Source organism: Triturus cristatus, chromosome 2_2 (genome assembly GCF_964204655.1).
Source record: "Triturus cristatus chromosome 2_2, aTriCri1.1, whole genome shotgun sequence".
Classification (NCBI taxonomy): Eukaryota; Metazoa; Chordata; class Amphibia; order Caudata; family Salamandridae; genus Triturus; species Triturus cristatus.
The window spans coordinates 357,172,874-357,193,727 of NC_140582.1; the positions used below are offsets into that span (position 1 = coordinate 357,172,874).

At 41.6% G+C, this 20,854-nt stretch overlaps 1 protein-coding gene across 5 annotated transcripts in view; it reads right to left on the reverse strand.

The window, feature by feature from the left end:
• Positions 1–20,854, reverse strand: part of ZGRF1 (zinc finger GRF-type containing 1) — a 619,324-nt gene that overhangs the window by 525,175 nt on the left and 73,295 nt on the right. For all 5 annotated transcript variants that reach the window (XR_014978114.1, XM_085641436.1, XM_085641435.1 and 2 more), the window contains exon 5: positions 4,107–4,295. Coding sequence is in view for 4 of the 5 variants with exons in the window: in XM_085641436.1 (XP_085497562.1) it covers positions 4,107–4,295 (189 nt within the window). In the remaining variant the exon portion in view is untranslated. The remainder of the gene's footprint in view (positions 1–4,106; positions 4,296–20,854) is intronic.

Here is a 20,854-nt window from a genome sequence, read left to right on the forward strand (position 1 = left end):
GCCATAGTTTTTTTTTTTTTTCGTTTTTCTCTTCCTCTGTCCCTACATTAACTCAAGGGCTCTTTTTAGAGCCACCTAAAATCTAAACACAAAAACTTGTTTTTTGAATCTATTTGTCAATTTTTTTTTGGGGGTGCGCGCACGCTGCGCGCACCCAATGATGTTTTTAAAAAAAAATAATCATTTTTTTCAACTTTAGTAAACCTTCAGGGACTCCCTGACAAAGAGAGGGGAGTGGCAAAGCAATTAAAAAAAGAGATGGTGTACATTTTACAGATGAAGAGAAGAGAGTCTTCCTATTAAACTTTAAACTCTGCATCGGTACTTACGTATAGGTACCCTAAACCTAACCAAAAAGATAATAGCTCATTTTAGAGCCAACCACCATCAAAACAGTTACATTTGATTTATTTATTTTTTTAAAAAGGGCATGAGGATTAGAAAAGGGGGTAAGGGAAAATGAGAAATGGAGAGTGAGGAGATGGAGGGATTTAGGAAACTGCACTGAGAGAAAGGGAGTCAGGATGTCAATGAGCAAAACAGAGTGAAGGAGATTGAAGGAAAGATTGCAAAAAGGAGAAGGAGTGTGAGATACATACAGAAGGAAGAGAAGTAGGAGAATAGGAGTGACTATGAGTAAAGGATAGTGACAGTTAGGCAAGGTGAGGGAAAGAGAATGACGGACAAGGTTAAAAAATTAACATAGATTGAAAATGAGTGATGCAGAGAGGAGGAGTGGTAGTAACAAAGGGGCAGATTTTTTACAAACGTACGCAACATTGTGCAGGAAGTCATAATGCTGCGCCATGCTGCGTTACTTTCTAAGCACAGAGATGCGATATATTTACAAGAAAATGTTGCATCTCTATGCTTCCCTTGCACTGGCGCCAAAACTGCAGCCATACGCCGACGCAGGCTCCCTTGCACCATGGTGGAAGGATGCCTGTGTGGTGGGGAAACTGTTCTTGTGCAGAAAGAGACACCTTCCTCCCAAAAAAACAATCACAAGAGGCTTTTTCCTCTTTCAATACATGCTGTAGCATGCAGCACGCACTGAAAGAGGAAAAAATGAAGAGAAATGAAAACATTTCTCCTTGTTGTGCTTCACTATGCCACCTGTACATTTCAATGATGAAGGGAACAGAGTCTTCCTCTTGAACTTTAGACTCTGCATCGGTACTTACTTGTAGGTACCGAAAAACATTCAATAAACACAAGGGCTCTTTTTAGAGCCACCTAATATCTAAACACTTGATTTTTATTTCTATTTTTTTTAAGGTTTTTTTTTCCGGTGCGCGCAGAGTGCGCGCACCCCGCGATGTTTTTAAAAAAAATTTAAAAAATTTTTGGGCCCTTCGTGGTCCTACTGTGACCCCCTGACAATGGCTAGGGGGTCAAGAACTCCCTACTCTGCCCCCATTCACGTTCTCCACCTTTCCTTTTCAGTGCGACAGACAAAATGGCGGCCGACATTTCCTGATTTCGACCGATTGGAATGTTTACTGACATCTAACAACCAATCAGAATTACGCTCGCGCACGGCAGGGTGAGCGCACAGGGCTTGCGCACGCTGCGCGCGTATAGATATTGATATGCTTTTAAATGCTATTGTCTCAGGAAATACTGAACAGATTTACACCAGACCTGCAAAAGGCACTTCCTTGACCTTATGGCTACCTCTCTGCCAAATTTCAAGTAATTCTGTTCAGCCGTTCGGGCTGTAGCTGCGACTAAAGGTCCTATGGAAAAATACATGGGGAAACCGCGTTTTGGGACCCCCCCTTTTTCTCAGCCCCCGCTTGACGAATCACCCCAAGACTTTCAGGGTAGGAGCTGAGCGGAGCGCCCCATTTGTTTTGAAAATTTCGCGAGGATTCGTCAATCGGCGCCAAAATTGGTGAATCACCCCGAAACTTTCAAGACAGGAGCTGATTGGAGCTGATCACTAGTTTTGAAAACTTCGCGAAGATTTGTCAACCGGCACCAAAGTTATTGGGAAAACAAAAAACGCTGTTCCTATGGAAACTAGGTCCTAACTAGAACTACCTACTGGTGACTGCCAGTAGGTAATATATATATATATATATATATATATATATATATATATATATATATATATATATATATATATATATATATATGTGTGTGTGTGTATATATATATCTTCACAAAGTTACCCATGCAACAGAGACGCACTCCTCCAGCCGGTGATTTATCACAAACCTTTTATTTTACAGGAACAGGCATTTTCATTCCAATTATTTCTCCTTCTGCCTGACGTGTTTCAGAGCATTCATGCTCTTTCTTCAGAGGCTTTCTGACTGCACCTGATGTCTAAGGCATGGGTAACTTTGTGAATATATATATATATATATAACTGTATCGGTCAGTAAATGGAAGTGTGATTGATTCTTTGCATGACTGACTAGCTGTGTGATTAACTCCATGGACGAGTGGTGGTGTGTGAGTGTCTGTATAGGTGTAGGAGTGCTTATGATAGTGTTGTATTGATGAGTGACTGCATGTATGAGTGACTTTATGGGTGAATGAGTGGATGTGTGTGTAAACCTAGGAATCGGGGAGTGCGTATATAGTAACTGGTATTGGTGTGTCGATGGTTTCGAAAATGGTAGTCTGTATTTTACAGTGGGTGTATCAAAGGTTATATTAGAGTGTGAGGAGGTGCATCAGATATTCACGTGGATGATGTCATCACTGATATCATCAGTGATGTCATTTGAGATGTCATCAGTGATGTCACTGACCATGTCATGAATGATGTAAGAAGTGCATTGCGGGTGTGCGAGTAATAGTTAGCTGAACTAACTATAATGGGGCAATTTCTAGGGTTTTGTACGAGAGAAATGTCCAACTAACTATAACGTCCCTGAAACCTATGTTTTTTTCAGTGAATTTCTAAGGTTTTTTTAAACGCTAATTTCTAACTATAACACTGAAACCTATTATTTTTTCAGTGAATATATATATGGTACACACACAACTACTTACCTTAAATACATGAACCTTGCGTTGTAAAGACACGCGTGGTAAAGGTATATGTGTGGTAAAGGAATGGCTTTGTGAAGGCAATGCGTGGTAATGCCTGCTTTGTAAGGCTGTTTCTCCTTCTGTGCATGTTACTGACCTTACAAATGTCTGAAATAGGGACAAGTACCTTGTCCACCATCAATGAATCCCTGCTTGGCATGAGCTTGTAGGCCACAAGGAGTGTGAACTACCCCAATTTTCTAATGTTTGGAAAATGAATTGCAATTGACCTGATAAAAGATACTGTAGCAACTTTATTGCTTGAATTAAGGCCACCATAAGGAACAAAAAGATGCTCAGAAAAGTTGAAGGGTTTTCCCATTTCCAGCAACATCAACACTATGGAGAAATTTATTTTGTCCAAGGTTTTGCCAGTCAAAGAAGCGATGAGGCGCAGGCTGAAAAATGTCATGATTGGAAGAATGTGCAGTTAAAATCTTTGGAAAAAAGAATAGACAGTCTAGAGCACAACCAATGAGCTGGCTCACTGTGCCACAAAAGTACTCCCCACCATGAGCCGATATGAGCATCCAACAAAATACACTAGACAGAATTCTTAACATAAAATCAGAATGACCTAGATACATCAAGTAGTTGGCTATCTTGGTACCCAACAGAGCTTGCCCTCAGGAAACCAACAAACATATTCATTTGCAGGGATCAGTTGGCAAGGCCTGTCGATCATGATTCTTCAGAACCAAAATTATACATTGACAGGCCCATGTTTTAGTAGCAGCTAAATAATTGGGAATACATCCACAATAGAATACTTAATCAAAAACTCGCACAGACTCTAGTTTCTGATGGCACCGTCAGTACAATGTGGCAAGTCACTAGAAAGCCAAAAGCCCTACCAGGCTATGCCAGTGGCAGAATGTACACTACCCAAATGCAAGATTCGTAATGCAGATGTCACAAAATTATAGTTTTCAAGCATGTTCACTATCTAGACAGCTAAATAAGAAAGGTATCACATAGCCCGTGCCCACACTGCTATAAATGACAAAACACACTTATTACAAAAAAGATTTGAACATAATTAAAAGTTTAATTAGTACCGTTGTCTTCCTTTTTAAACCTACAGCCAGAGGACGTGGCGTAGGACGGCTTATGGGTTTCAAGTCACTTTTACTTGATGAAGGCAGCTCTGGTTTCCCACTTGGTTCTCTTGAAACATTAGCAACATTTTTTTCTGCTTCAACTGTGATTAGATACCGATCACTTTCCAGGTCATCCCCAGGACAGAGCTACAAGCAAAAGAATGGTTAATGTAAAATAACAACCATATCATTGTTTCAACCAGTGCTTTACAAGCAATACATGATACAATAGTTGTTCCACAGCATATTCAAAAAAACTCTCTAACATTTCAGAAAAGATATTGGGTAATAACACCAAAACCCAAGAAGAAATGTTACATTATACACTCTTAATATTTCTACATTTCAGTGGGAATGTAGCTCATTTAATTGTTTGTGGAAAGGTAACGCGGTCTATAGTCAATGGTTTCATAATTCATAACTGTCTAGCATTCAAATTAATTTAATACTAACAGACTTGTTTCTACAAGTATTGGTACCCACTGTCTTGGGAAATTTAATGTAGGTTAATTCTGATATTTTCGCTGATAATAACCATCGGTTCTTAGGTAGAGCAGGTGTTGGGTTTAAAGTCCAAATTGCCTCTCTCGACTGACTGAGTTAGATGGCCAACACATGGGCTGTATTTGAGAAAGTCTATGTCATGTATGAAAGGGGAGTTAGGTATTTGAAGTTATTACAAAACTCTAAAAAGCTTAAAGACCAGTTTGCTAATCCAAGATCCTTGCATGGCCTCACTGTAGTCTGTCAGCTCTGCACTCTTGTGGCAAAACTGTGACTCACAGAATACCCAGTGAGGAGTTTCGTCTGAAATCTTGGAGACTTTCATGCAGGTAGACAATCCTGACTGTGCTGGTTTCTCATTGGCTAAAACCTTGGAATAGGCCAGTATATCAAGTATGTAGGAACTGGGAATTCCAAAATCAAACTCATGATCAATGGTTGCATTTCAGCTGTTCCATTGCTGATCTCAGAACCCTCAATTGAACACTATTTTCTTTATTTCTTTCTTTCCTGCTTTGCTTTACTTCAAATTTTGCCTAATGCTCATTTTTAACTGCAAATTATATATTTTTTAATTGTGAGTGCAGCTCTGCTTCACTGATGATCTATTTTATTGAGTCCTTGAAGCAGGAGGTTGAAGATTTACATTTTCCTTTGATTATTAGATTTCTGATTTTAACTTGTTCTAAAACGTTGCATTGTTTCAACGCCGATTGTCATGGAACCTCCGCTGTCATCCAGAATGTAATGCTGTGCTTTAGAAACCATTTTTTGCATGGACTCTACTTTCCATGCCATTGCAGGTGTTACAAGGAGTATCCCCCTCCTGTGATTCATTCAGCTGTGTCTTCAGTTTTACTTCTTCCTAATCTATGCCAATGCTACAGTGCAGTGCCTTGCCTTGCACGATAATCTGTACCATCAGACATTTTGCTTCTAGCCTGGTCATCTTGTGATATTTATAAGACTACAAACCATTATATGAAACCCTAAGTAATTACTCCTGAATGGTCTTCTTACTTTAGTCCAACTGCCTCGTCTCCAAACATAAGGGAATCTCGGAAACATCAATGTCCTTCTAACTTGGATTTAAGTGAAGTACACCTGACTCATTTCTCCAATTTCCTGTCAATTGCGTATATGATGTTGGCTGTTTAATATAGCCATCTTTTTCAACAGGACAAGTAAAATCTGAGGGAGCACCAAAGATATGTCTGGCACCATGATTTTGCAGGCACTGGGTTTGTCTATCCATTTTTGCAGAAGGCTGACATCGATAGTGCAGCAGTAACAAAATCTCAAAGAACTAGGAGCGTGAAATTGCGTCATTTCAGGGAATTTATGCACAATTTTACAATGGGCAAAATCTGACATTTTACTCTTTTTGTTTCAGTGTGAAATGCATCCTGGATTCCATTTTGGAAAACAAATAGAACTCTACCGCAAAAAAAGACAACAGCATATGGTCCTGTTTTATTCATTAGTGTTGTTCTTGTGCTCCAGTTGTAGCATTTTTCCCCAATCAGCTTCTTAATTACACGACTTAATTTCAGGCATTTCACGTAACAAACTAAACTATTTAACAATAATATACCTAAAACTCTTGACTCTATGGCCCCACTGAAAACCTCTTCATTCCACAGAGACAGACTCAGTTATCTGGTTCAGTCATGAGCTTCTGACTGGAAAGAAATATTGAAAGCAACTTGAGCGCGAATGGTATTCGGACTCAGACAGAAATAAGTACATTTTAGCTATTAAATAATACTAATCCTTGCTTAAAGCAGGAAACAGCAATTATTTGCCCCAACGTATTCTCAACGCCTCATACACTTACACGGAAATCTTTAGTATAGTTTAGGAATTTACTGCCTCATCCGCCTGAGATACCAAGGTCACTCCCTTACTAGAGCCTTGTCAGAACATCTCCCCATTCTTTAAATGACAACAATTGACAAAATCCTGAGACTGACATATTCTACTACTCAAAGCTTAATAACTCCATCTACGAGTCCGCCATAGCTTTCACAGAAGCCGCTACTGCCAGGATAATGGAAGCTATGAGAATTATTAAATCAGGATGCCGTTTATGTCCCTGTCCAGCGTACTTCTTTAAAAATGTCACAGACTTTATGCCCTGTTTTGACTGACATCATTAATGATTTTCTCACCACAGGCCAAGTGCCAGACACACAGAAATTTGGCCTGGTTTAATCAAACCGTTGTTAAACATGCCCAATGTTGACCCCATTGTTCTATTTCATTTTCACCCAAAATCATCCTCCCCTTTCCTGATCAAATCAGAGAAACAGCAGCAAATAAACAGTTCAGTCAAGTAGCCACCCACTTCATGGCACCAAAGCTGCTCTACCTTCTATTGTACATGATCTTCACCTAACATTGGCCAAAAGAGGAAAAGCCATCCTCCTCTTGCTTGACTTGAGTGCGGTTTTCAATATGGTTTCACAGAACGCACTCAATCCATTGCCTATTACAATTTGGTATATGTCACCTAGCTCTAGTCTGGCTCTCCTCTTTCTTGACAAACCGAGCTTAAGCTGTAGAAATAGCGAGGAGGATCAGCCTGGAGTCCCAACTCTTCAACCTTTAAATTATTCCTTGAGAACTTCAGTCATTTCTATAGTTTTTCTTTCATGGCCTATGTTGACGACACTCAACTAGCCATCAGATTCCATGAGAGTTTCTTGAAACCCAAACTCGAATCAAGGAATGCATGAGTGTAGTCAGGATTTGGATGGCATCTAATGCACTGAAGTTTAACAGTGTCAAGACAGACGCTCTCAGTCTTAAAAACGATCCTACTATCTGTCGTTCCAGCTGATGGCACCACTCCCATATCATTGGCCTCTGTTCGTAATCTTGGAGTGCAGATTGAAAATCTCTGTCCTTCTAACAGCAGATCAACAAAATCGCAGCCACTTGCTTCCTTTTTATCAGAACACTCAGAAAAGTTGTGATCTTCCTACCTAAAATTACTCATCAACTTGTGATCTAGTACCTTACTCTTGCTTGTCCTGACTTTTGCAACTTGCTTCTACTAGGTGTGACCTCTGGCACTTTACATCGGCTTCAGCTTGTCCAAAACAATGCAGCTAGGCTAATCTTAAGCCTTTCTTCCAGAGCACACCTCTCGACGCACCTTACTGCACTCAATTGGTTGCCTATTCGAAGGGCATCTTGTTCATAGCCGTGTGCATCTCCCACAGAGCTATTTACAAGATTGCACCCTGCTATCTCAAAAGCAAATTGAGCCATTCTTCTTCCACCAGACTCTCTAGCAACACATTACTACTCCAAAAGATCAGACTATACAAATACAGAGCAGGAGGTCCCCCTTTTTTATTCTTGGTTGCTAAATACTGGAATAATCTTCCCCCTCTGCCTCCGCTCCATTTCTAATCATCTCTTGTTCCAGAAAAAACATATCAAAACCATCTTATTCTCTGCCAGTTAATCTTTGTTTGATGTTGCCATCCAACCTTCCCCCCCCCCCCATGTCAGAATACCCTATGAGGTAGCAGTGCGCTCTGGAGCTGAGAAAATAAATAAATACACTGGCGTAATGTTGCTTGGGCCTAAAAAGGACTATTGGACATATTGGGATTTCTACATGGGAGAATAAAAGGAGAAGGATGGTTAATATACACTTTAATTCTGTATACATTGTTGATCTGGGAAGGAAAAAAGATGTAGTTTTTTTTTTCTTTAAAGCAAGGGTGTCTAGTGTAGGTACAGGAAGGCCAGATCTATATCGAATTTTCAGGCTATCCACATGTAATACATTTAGGTACAATTTAGATGGAAATTATTTGCATAGTCAATTGTTATCCTTAAAATTAGTCCTGGTTCCAACTGTCCTGGATACCTATGTTTTAAAGACAACTGTAGAAGGGTCTAAAAAACAAGAGGCACAAAACAGGCTACATGCAATATTTCCCAGATAAAAGAAATCGTAATTTAGATCACTCAGTTGGAGTCAATACGGTGCGTAGTAAAAAAGCAATAAGCAAAAATGTGTTCAAATATAAGCAAGGTGAAATCGGACTCACGGATGCATGATAACCACACTAATTTAGTGGAAGTCACCTGCATAAAGGTGTAAGTTTATTTTGCAACATCTGATTGAGGTTGAGAAAAGTTACATTATGAATTGAATAACACTGACATGAACAGTGCAATACTCAGGGTGGCAAGGTGGAAATCAAACAAGACTTTCTGGGAGGTGAGAAGAAGGGTGTTTTAGTTTGACCAAACATAGAAAGAAAAAACTGGCAACGTCTTTACATGTGTTTCCTTGACAAACATCTATCTTGTAAAATTGGAAATAGACTCCCACATCTAGTTGAGTGAAGGCATAACTTAAGTATTGCTGGGTGGATGAGAAACATGGTGGGTGTGTGAGGGAGGGTGGAGCTCGCTTGCATATTGATCAGCAACCTGATCTCAGAACCCCCAGATCCTTCCGAGGATACCAGCATGTATACTGGTCGGTGGATTGGCCCATGTCCTCTTGACACGATACACAGGAACCTCTAAGAGATGAATATATTCATCTCCGCCACCCAGTGAAGCCCCTTATTCGATAAATGCATTGGAGGTCCACTATTGACTGACACCATTTACTGGCCCATTGTTTTTGATTGTGAGATTGGCCACATTCTTCCTACTTCAAACCTAGCTGTTGCCCTTTTTTCCACCATCCACAGTGGTTAGAGATAGATTTGCTTGAGTTGTCTGAACTGCTGAACCCCCGGTGACCTTTCCTGGTTGCTTACCCTTGTTGGTATTATTTTTATCTGGTTTTTCTTGTGCCCTGAAGGTCAACCTCGGAGTGAGGTCTATACCGAAAACGCGAGCTGGCGCCTACTTCGAAATCGGTCTGACCAGGACATTTATTTAACCTGGGTTCGATTGGATGGAGGAACTGTGGGCCATCTAGCAGGGGAAATTTGGAAATATAAGAATGTATATATAAAACAAAGATGTATTATTTTTATTAACAAACTTAGCAATACATTTAGAATCATACGACAGATTATAGTGTGTGTGTGTGTGTGTGTGTGTGTATATAGATATATATACATCATCAGCCCACATGCTTACTTGTACCCAATCGCTGCGCAATGTAGTGCATCTTCTATTTAAAACAAATATTCATTAAAACAGAAGCACCAATATGGCGCATTTCAGGTTGAGAAAGGCAGCTTGTCTGCCGAAACGCGTTCCTGTTTGTCCATAGCCTGATGTAACCTGCGCAATAAACGAGAGAACCCCCATGATGACGAGTGCTTTCTCCTTAATCAGATTTGGTTGGGGATTATTTCTTGTACATTCATGGCGCTAGCGGTAGCGCTATGTTTAAAGCACCACCAACGATCTGGCAGCACGCCAGCATTACCGCAATTTGGATTCTGGATGTTGAGGCAGGCGTGCCCCCATGAAAGGAGTGTGGCGATGGAGAAGAGGAGAACGCATCGGTGGAGGAGGGAGTTCAAACGCTGGGAGCCTATGCTCTCTTGGCGGGGACTGGAGCTTCTCTACCTAATTGCACATCCTCACCCTGGTATAACCGCTCCTACTATGGAGCTGGGCACTGCTGATGGCACTGGCCAAGAGAGCGGTGGTCTCGTGGGTCCGTGCTGCTGCTTATCGAGGCTGGTTACATTGGACATATGGATTTGAAACTTTAAGAAGTTGCCGCCATAAATCTTTCCCTAAGCAATGTGAACAATTGTTTGTAATCAGCAAAGCGTCTCCGAGTAAAAAGCAGACTACCCTCGAAGACACATGCACCAGTAAGGAGTTAATGAACTAAAAAGGTGGGCAACTGTGCTGAGAGTGAAATAATTTGAACTTGAAAAATGCGTGTCTTTGGATTTTAAAGCTATTATAAAGATGCCCTTGGCTGCAGCTGAAGGACGTGTATGAAATCCAGTCCGGGTTTTGTGGAAAGCAGAATAAGGCATGTTGGGAGTTTTCTTCAAACAATATGAACTGAAGGGCATAAAACACGAAATAGCACAGATTGAAAACAATCCAAAATCAATTTAGTTTGAAGGATTTTCACTGTTGCAGTTGTCGAAATAATTGTGATTATGCTTTGTTTAAAGAATGTGTGGTCATCAGCCCACAAGCTTACTTGTACCCAATTGCTGCGCAATGTAGTGCATCTTCTGTTTTAATGAATATTTGTTTTAAATAGAAGCACCATGATGACGAGTGCTTTCTCCTTAATCAGATTTGGTTGGGGATTATTTCTTGTACATTCATGGCGCTAGCGGTAGCGCTATTTTTAAAGCACCACCAGCGATCTGGCAGCACGCCAGCATTACCGCAATTTGGATTCTGGATATTTATATATATACGGGACCCACCGAAGGGAGAGAAATACTTCACACATACTTCGAATCCCAGAATGCAGCACCAGTGCTAATTAACAGAGAGATTACTTATTTAAACGCAGAGGGGAAGAGAGGGTGTGTGAAGCACTCGTGAACTGCCAGCATGCCTTTGAGAAAAGAGCAAGTACTCTGAAACGCGTCAGGCTACAAGATTCATTGGGAAGAAAAATGCCGGTTTTTAAATTAAAGTTCGTGATGAACACATCTACTGTGAGTGCGTCTTCAAATACTGGGCACCTTTGGAAACAAATAATCACGGCAGCCAGGCTGTGGAAGACTGCACCGCCATCCAAAGAAACATGGGGCTGAGGCTTTGAACTTTTCAATGCGCAAGGACAGCACAGTGGATGTTCTTGAAATACAAACCGGATTTGACTCCTGAGGCCCACTGGAGGGTACAAAAGAATTGTTTTATTATGCTGTACTGTGGCAGAAATCACGGGACCCACCGAAGGGAGAGAAATACTTCACACATACTTTGAATCCCAGCATGCAGCACCAGTGCTAATTAACAGAGAGACCCACCGGAGGGTAATTACTTATTTAAACGCAGAGGGGAAGAGAGGGTGTGTGAAGCACTCGTGAACTGCCAGCATGCCTTTGAGAAAAGAGCAAGTGCTCTGAAACGCGTCAGGCTACAAGATTCATTGGGAAGAAAAATGCCGGTTTTTAAATTAAAGTTCGTGATGAACACATCTACTGTGAGTGCGTCTTCAAATACTGGGCACCTTTGGAAACATATATATATATATATATATATATATATATATATATATATATATATATATATATATATATATATATATACACGCAAATCGCCGCTTGCCACTGCCTCCCTCGGGCAGAAAAAGATGAAGAGCGGACCCAAAGGATGGTGCCAATCAGAATATTTTTATTTAATTACTTGCCCAGTCTGATCGCCATAACGCGTTTCGACCCCCACTCGGGTCTTGATCACATGATATATATATATATATATATATATATATATAACCAACAAAGGAGGATTTTGACGCACTCCTAGAAGTTCAAATAAACAGCTCTTTATTTCAGCAGTAGTCTAGCAACACCACTACGCGTTTCAACTTCCGTCTTCATCAGGTGGTTGCAATGTGCCGTGCCTTTAGTCTAGTGCTAGGCATGCTGGTATTTATAGTCCAGACACTAAGTTTTATAGGAATAGTCCATTTTTAATTATTAGCTGAGTGCTTGTTAATCTGCATCATGATTTTTTTTGTATATTTTGCTGTAACTTCCATGCCCTTCCTCCACTTTCTAACTTGGGCCGTATCGGTGCTCAAAAAACTTAAGGACCGCTTCTCACCTTAATTCCTACAGTGAGGCAGTCCTTTACATGGGAGTCACGTAGTGCGGGTTCTTGAAGTTGGGACCTCCGGTTCCCTTTGTCTTCGAGTGCTAAGTGCGCCCCGCAGGAGATTTGTATCTCCCCGCCTGCTCCAAACTTCTTTGCATGTACCGGGCGCCGCAGCTCTTCACAAAATGTTAAGCAGCAAAGCGTGGTCAAAGAGCGGCGCGCTCATCTGCTGGTGCGTCGTTGGGGGTAAAGACCACACACCCCTAAATAAGTAACCAACAAAGGAGGATTTCGACGCACTCCTAGAAGTTCAAATAAACAGCTCTTTGTTTCAGCAGTAGTCTAGCAACACCACTACGCGTTTCAACTTCCGTTTTCATCAGGTGGTTGCAATGTGCCGTGCCTTTAGTCTAGTGCTAGGCAAGCTGGTATTTATAGTCCAGACACTAAGTTTTATAGGAATAGTCCATTTTTAATTATTAGCTGAGTGCTTGTTAATCGGCATCATGATTTTTTTTGTATATTTTGCTGCAACTTCCATGCCCTTCCTCCACTTTCTAACTTGGGCCGCATCGGTGCTCAAAAAACTTAAGGACCGCTTCTCACCTTAATACCTACGGTGAGGCAGTCCTTTACATTGGAGTCACGTAGTGCGGGTTCTTGCAGTTGGGTCCTCCGGTTCCCTTTGTCTTCGAGTGCTAAGTGCGCCCATTGCAACCACCTGATGAAGACGGAAGTTGAAACGGTTACTTATTTAGGGGTGTGTGGTCTTTACCCCCAACGACGCACCAGCAGATGAGCGCGCCGCTCTTTGACCACGCTTTGCTGCTTAATATATATATATATATATATATATATATATATATATATATATATATATATATACACATACACATATATATATCTACCAGGAATCTGACAAGTAAAGCGCCACAGCCTTTCGAGTCGGGCCGGTCTCAGGTGTGTCAGACACCTCATAAATACAAACAAAGCACACGCCAACCCTCAGCAGCGTGAAACCGGCCACACCAGCGTACTTTCAAATCTTTTATTCCAGGAAAAACTGCATGACGCGTTTCGAGGTAAAGCACCTCTTAATCAAATGCACAGTTCAAGGGTGGGTTCGTTAGCTATTTCAAACGTAACTTAAACATTGAAGAAGGACCAATGTCCATTCACTTAAAGAGGCAGTCTGTTTTTACGCTGGTGTGGCCGGTTTCACGCTGCTGAGGGTTGGCGTGTGCTTTGTTTGGTGTTATATATATATATTCATTCTCATTCTCTCTCTCTCTCTCTCTCTCTCTGTCTCTGTGTCTGTGTCTCTCTCTCTCTCTCTCTCTCCCTCTCTCTCCCCCTCTTTCTAAGACATCGCACCTTCAAATTGCAAATAAAGGATTAGAAATCCACCTGTTGCGTGAGTGCGCTCTCAATGCAGGAGGAACTTTGGAAACAAGGATACACGGCGCTTCCGGCCATGGAGAATTGCACCACCCTACAGACCAACGCGGGGCCGCGGGCTGAGAATTAGTGCTTGGCCCGTGCGGGCACAGCAGGGCAAAGGATTGAGAGGGCGCAATGGCTCCCCGAGGCCCACTGGAGGGCGAAATTGGTCCTTTGAATATCGCGAGTACACACTAAACCCACTGGAGGGTCAAAATGAAGGAATTAGGAATACAAGTACCAGCGTGCAACAGTAAATAAATCTATTAAGAAAGGCACACCGGAGGCCTATAAAATGAGGAGCATGCAGCAACTTGGTGTTCAAGCAGTAAATTTGTATGAACGCTTATGCCCATGAAGAAGAAGTGAGATACTTCGAAACGCATTGGCATGAGGTTTTAAAGTCAGGAAGAAATTGCACCTTCAAATTGCCAATAGAGGATTAGAAACCCACCTGTTGTGCGAGTGCGTTCTCAATGCAGGAGGAACTTTGGAAACAAACATATACATATATATATATATATATACACACATATACATATCATTCACTCTCATTACAGTGATAATACGGTATTACAGTAAAGAATTTGATGTCATCTACAGGACTCCTCAGTTTCTTGACTTGAGTAAGGAACACTGTTGATTACAAATAATGATTCATGTAGGCTTCAATGTCCCCTGTACTTCGTCCAGTAACCCCAAATTTTATCCCATTTCTTAGGGCAAAAGGATGCATTATTAACCAACTTTTTCTTTCCTGGTATATTGAAAATTATATTTTGCTGTTTTTATTGAGGTGTGGTATTTATGTTTGAATGATTAAAGTATGGGAATGGTTTGGTATGTTTCTTTGAGTGAACGTGAGTTTGAATGAGATGGTTTGGGGGGTTTTTGGTATCCGGGGTTTGCTCAAGGTTGTGTGTAAAGACACAGTGTAAATATTGTGGTTTGTAATATCTTTCTATTGTCTATACTGCATAAACAAATGTATATATCACAGTAATGTGCTAACAAAAAAAATGATGTCTTCAATCCTATGAGAAAGATTGAGCTGTGAGAATTGTTGTTATTTTGTTTTTGTGGGCTACTTTGCAATTCTTTGTGCTTTCTAATGTATGATTTAATGCACTCTTCACGTCCATTTACAGGGCAGGGTTTGTTTTTTGGCTCAGAACCCACAGTGCAAGCTTCCTTTCCAGTCTGTTTGTCCATTGTGACCGCCACAAGATCAGGAGGGCTCATACCTGTGAGAGGAGAGGAGGCAGTTGCGTACCCTCCAATTGAAGTCTGCATTTTAAGATGATTCCCACTATGTCAAATGATGTAGGTGAGAAATTGGCGCACACACTGTCACTACCCCTGTGAGGGAGTCAAGAGTGTGAGGAGGCGAGGGAATTAGTGATTGTTCCCCAGTTGTTCAAGAGATTGGGAGGGGAGTTGTTCATGACCCCACAGGAGAGCAGCAAGTAAGACTTTCTAGAGAGGGGAGGCGAGGGAGGAGCGTTTGCTGTTGGACAAGGTAAAGGGGGCAAAGCGATAACAATTTACATCAGAATAATGGTATGCAGTCATTGTCTTCACTTCATATACCACTACTGCCAAAGATGGCTCCATAAACCCCAGATCTACCATTAACTCTAGTGATCAGCAAAATCCTATGGAGATGGCTGGTGTTGACCAGCCTAAGATGCCTTGAGGAGAGCCTTTTCTTCTAGCTGCTATTCGGAAGCAGCAGACTGTGTATCCCAATATGGAGACTGAAGTTACATCAAAGGAGAGAGCACTCTTGTCGTGGGTCAAAAAATGTAGGTAAGTTGTGCCTGCCTGTGAAAGAGATCACCTCTAAGGTGACTGATTAGAGTGCTGAGAATTACTTCAGCAAATTTTAAAACTGTGCTAAATCCTCCATTATGCTGTTTTAGGCAAAGGTTGACAGACTTAAAAAGGTCTAGACTATCCGCTCTGTGGAGTTCTCTGCCTTACAGCAGAAGGGTGGATTGAAGGAGTTGTTTGGATGGTTCATGGAGATGGTTCTTAGCCCCTCAAGACACAGTGGTAAAAAAGTAACAAGACTGCCCAAAAGATACCACCCCCTGTAAGTTCGAAAGGGAAGTAAGTATTGCTGATAAAGCAGATGAGGCTGATATGAGGGATTGGTCCTTCAAGCAGCAAAAAAGGAACAAAATCAGTTCTTTGCAACAATAAAGAGATACTTATGTTTACAGATCTTATCTGAAACAGGAGGTGTTCTCAATTAAACAAGACTTGAATGAATGAATAACTTTATTGCGAGATGACGTAAAATCATTGCAAAATTTAAGCCAATGCGATCATAATATAGCTTTTCACTAAGTCGCATACAACCATAGAGCATGGGGTTGCGAACTTCATAAAAGAATAGCAACTTATACAATGGGCATAATACAGTGCTTTTCTATCGAGATTTGTTCGTTAAAAATGTGCTCGTAATGACAAGATAGAATAAAAAAAACTTTTGTATGGATTAAAAACTTAAAATACACCACAGCTGCATTTTTAATGAAACAAAAAAGATCAGTTGGCGCTTGTCACCATGTAGAAGTATGCAGGGCAGAGTGTACAGTGTCTCCCTCTTGCCACAGAACAGAGTTATAACAAGCTAACAATGCTCTGCAGTTTGATTAGGAGAAGGAACATTGACCAGCAGGTTGAAACCGTGTTTATCAGGTCCAAATCACATTTTTATTGTAAGACGTTAAGCAAAAACCTAGAACATATGAGCCAGAATAGGATCACTAGGTGAGGAGGATGCTTTAATATTAGAGTTGGGAGCGGTGGAGCAAAAAGGAGAACAAGGCGGCCCGTCTCTTGTGAGCTCCTGAAACCAGCTCCTCTCTGCTGTCCACAGGGTTTGCAGGCATGTGTGCAGCCTGCTGAGGGAGATACTGTTAGCAATAGTGCCTCTTCCAGTGCCTGATGGAGAATACTGCTCACGGGGGAAGTCCTACAGATCCCCCCCCCCCCCCCCCTCTTGGGCGAAAACAGAAGGTGAGCATGGGCATGTATCGCAGCATAGAGGTGGTGGTAATTCTGGACAATATTCTGACACAAAGCAGAAAATTGTGCAGCTCGGGGTCAAACAACTCTTTTTTTTCCCCCTGATCTCAAACCTAGCATTTTGAAGGAAAGAGGGTATTCATGTCCACATGAAAGGAGTTACTGGCAAGAGAAATGGAGGCGGCAGTGGATTTCCCTGTGTGCATGAGTACCCTATAAGGGGAAGCAATACATGTTCCTGGACATTCATGGGAACACTGGACAATTACATTTCTGAAAACTGTGTTGTCTCGTACTCAGATAGCACCACTCCCCCCTGCCCTCCAAGGGCTGGAGGTTGTGAATGTTACAAAGGTGGGCAGAGTAGACCCTTCCGGGAGGAGATGAGGTAGAGTCAATGGGGACTGTATTTTGAATTAAACTGCTTTGGAATTTTCCATTGCTTTGTTTCCAGCTGTCTTTCTACCCCCCATATGTTGGATCCTTTGATTCTCACAGGAGGTTGGTAGTTTCCAGTTGTAAACTCTTCAATAAATCCAAATTCTCACTGGCTTTGTTACTACCATTGTTGCTAGTATGGCTTTACAGAGGCCACACTTATGTTTATTAAGGGGGCAGCTACATATTTGCTATACTCTTTCTGGAGTGAAATTAAGTGGCAAACTATTTCTTTTTCCATGTTTCAGGTTGTTTTCAGTGGTTTTATACAGAGCCCAAAAAAGTGGGTTACAAGAATTGGTGAATAAGAAAACAAGTTACTTACCTGTAACTACAGTTATCCAGTATTGGTATCTTTCATAGATTCACATGCCTGAATCATTCCCCGTCGCCGAGGCGGGAGTCCCACGGTAAATACAAAAGTAGTGCCAAGAGTAAATAATAGTAGTAGGCTAAAAGAAAATGCCTAAGGCCCAAGTCTTAGTAGCCTATCTACATCGTTATAGAAAAAAGAACCAAAGATTGGTCCCAGCCAATCAGCTGCCAGCACCCTCCAGAACCTTCCCAGCAGAGGCAGTTCTCCTCAGATTTTCCTAGCACAAGTGAGAAGTAAGTATACCAGATATAGAGAACTGACTAGCCGGGGAGGAGGGTGGGTGCATGTGAATCTATGAAAGATACCAATACTGGATAACTGTAGTTACAGGTAAGTAACTTGTTTTCTTATCCAGTATTGGGGTATCTTTCATAGATTCACATGCCTGAATCAGAGTAGTAAGCAGTATAACCATATACTGTCGTTTGCGGATGGTGGGAGACACTGGTTCTCAAACTCCCAAATAGCATCCTCAGTGCTTGAAAAAACACATCTTTCTTTCTTTTTTTTTTTTTTTTTTTTTTTAAAAAGAGTAGTCTTAAAGGAAACCAAGCTATATCCAAGTATTAGCTATTATATATATATATATATATATATATATATATATATATATATATATATTACCTACTGGCGGTCGCCAGTAGGTAGTTATAGTTAGGACCACGTTTCCATAGGAAATCCGCAACATTCTATTTTGAATAACTTTGCCGCCGGTCGACGAATCCTCGCGAATTTTTCAAAATAGGTGGGGCGCTACGCTCCGCTCCTACCCTGAAAGTCTCGGGGGGATTCGTCAAGCGGGGGCTGAGATAAAAGGGGGGTCCCAAAACGCGTTTTTCCCATGCATTTTTCCATAGGACCTTTAGACAGGGCTACAGCCCGAACGGCTGAACAGAATTTAATGAAATTTGGCAGAGAGGTAGTCCCCAGGTCAAGGAAGTGCCTTTTGTAGGTTTGGTGTAAATCTGTTCAGTAGATTCTGAGAAAATAGCCTTTAAATCAATATATATATCTGTGGCAGCTTACGGTGCGCTTACCGTGCGCTTACCGTAAGCTTACCGTACGCGTACGGTGGCGTGCGCGATTCTGATTGGCTCTTAGATCTTAGTAAACATTCGAGTCGGTCGAAACCAGGAAGCGGCGGCCGCCATTTTCTCTCTCGCTTCCTGAGTTGGGCAGCAAAAACGTACCCCAAATATATGTAAAGAGGCAGTTTCATGAGATCCTAACCACCCAGCATTGATACAGGGGTCCCCAAACCACCCCCAAGCCCAAAAAAAAAAAAAATTTTTTTTTCCGGAAAATCGCCGATTACGCTTACCGTACGCGCACGGTAAAAAATTATAAAAAAAAAAAAAAAACTATCCACATTCTCCCCCCCCCGTGTGCAAATGGTGCCCGAAGAATACATTTCACAAAGATGCGCAAAATATGTCCCCCATGTGCGCACGGTGCGCGAAGCGCATCGTGCGTACATGGCCCATCCCGCTTAACGTGGGCACGCGGTGCGCGCAGCGCACCGCGTGACCACTGTGCGTGCACGGCACTAACTGCGTAAAGTGGGCGCGCGGGGCGCGAAGCGCACCGCATGCTCACTGTGCGCGCACGGTGCGCGAAGCGCACCGTGCGCGCACGGAACGAACTGCGTTAACTGGGCGCGCACGCCACGAATGGCGTAAAGTAACTTAGCATTTACAAAACCTTGCAAATTCACTGAAAAAACCATAGGTTTCACACATGTTATAGTTAGCTGGACATTTTACTGATAAAAAACCAATGAAATTCCCCCGTTATAGTTACTGCAGGCAACTATAACTCACGCGACCGCAATCTTCTGCTGATGACATATGTGTCTTTATGAAAAAAAAATATTTGTAATATATGTAAAGCTAAAATTTAATGGAAGAAGACATGGGCAAATAAGTGTCTAAATACAGTATTAGCATTAGCAGAGGATTGCGGTCGCGTGAGTTATAGTCGCCTGCAGTAACTATAACGGGGGAATTTCATTGGTTTTTTATCAGTAAAATGTCCAGCTAACTATAACATGTGTGAAACCTATGGTTTTTTCAGTGAATATATATATATATATAAACACACAAATATTTAAAATCTTGCAGATATGTAAATCTGTACATTTGCATGAATATTAAAGAATGGAATAATACATAAAAGGGCAAAAGTACCTGAGTCTGATCTTAATGAAAGAGATGGCATAGAACAGCCTGTCCAACCACTGCATATCCTTGATGCGAAAATTGAAGACAGTAATGCTTCGTCGACGTGTGGACATTTTTACATGTCACAGCACGACATATTTTCCGGAGTTACTCCAGCAAACAAAACTGTCGACGTCGATACTGTTCTTGTTGAATGAGCTTTGACTTTCCTCTGCAAAGGTCTGTTAGCCTTGTCATGGCAGAAATGAATAGCAGATGCCAGCCATGTGGCTATTGTTCCGCTTTGTTACAGCATCTCCAAGAGTTGCTTGACTATTCGCCACAAACAGCCGGTTGGATCGTCTGATATCCTTAGTTTTCTGTAGGTAGAGTTTAAAACAGTGTGTAACATCCAGCGAGTGTAATGTTCTTTCAGCTGAAGTGGATGGATCCAGAAAGAATGTTTTTAATCTTACCTGTTTGTTCAAGTGAAATTTTATGGTACCTTAGGAAAGAACCTGGGTTTTGTTTGAAGGGTTACATAGTCCCGAGCAAAATGTAAAAGGGGGTTCATTTATAGTGAAAGCTTGGATTTCACTAACCCTTCTTGCCGAGGTAAGAGCCAGTAAATGGGCAACCTTCCAAGTGAGGAATTTGAGATCAGCTTTATGGATAGGCTCAAATGGACGCCTCATTAACTGCACTAGCACAGTGTTGAGTTCCCACTCTGGAGGGGTGCTCGCACTGGAGAGAAGGCTCGGAAGATTCCTTTCATAAATTGTTTGATAAGTAAAGGCTAGCAGAGAAGAGGGAATTTTGAGCATTTCCTGAATCTAGAAAGTGCAGCAAGATGTACTTTGACCGGTGAAAAAGTAAGCCCAGACTTGGCTAGAGAAAGCAGATAATGGAGAACTTGTTCTGCAGTAGCTTGGATTGAGTGAATATTATTTGCCTCACACCAACAGCAAAATCGGTTCCATTTGAAGCGATAAGTTTTTTGATTGTGCTTTGGGCAC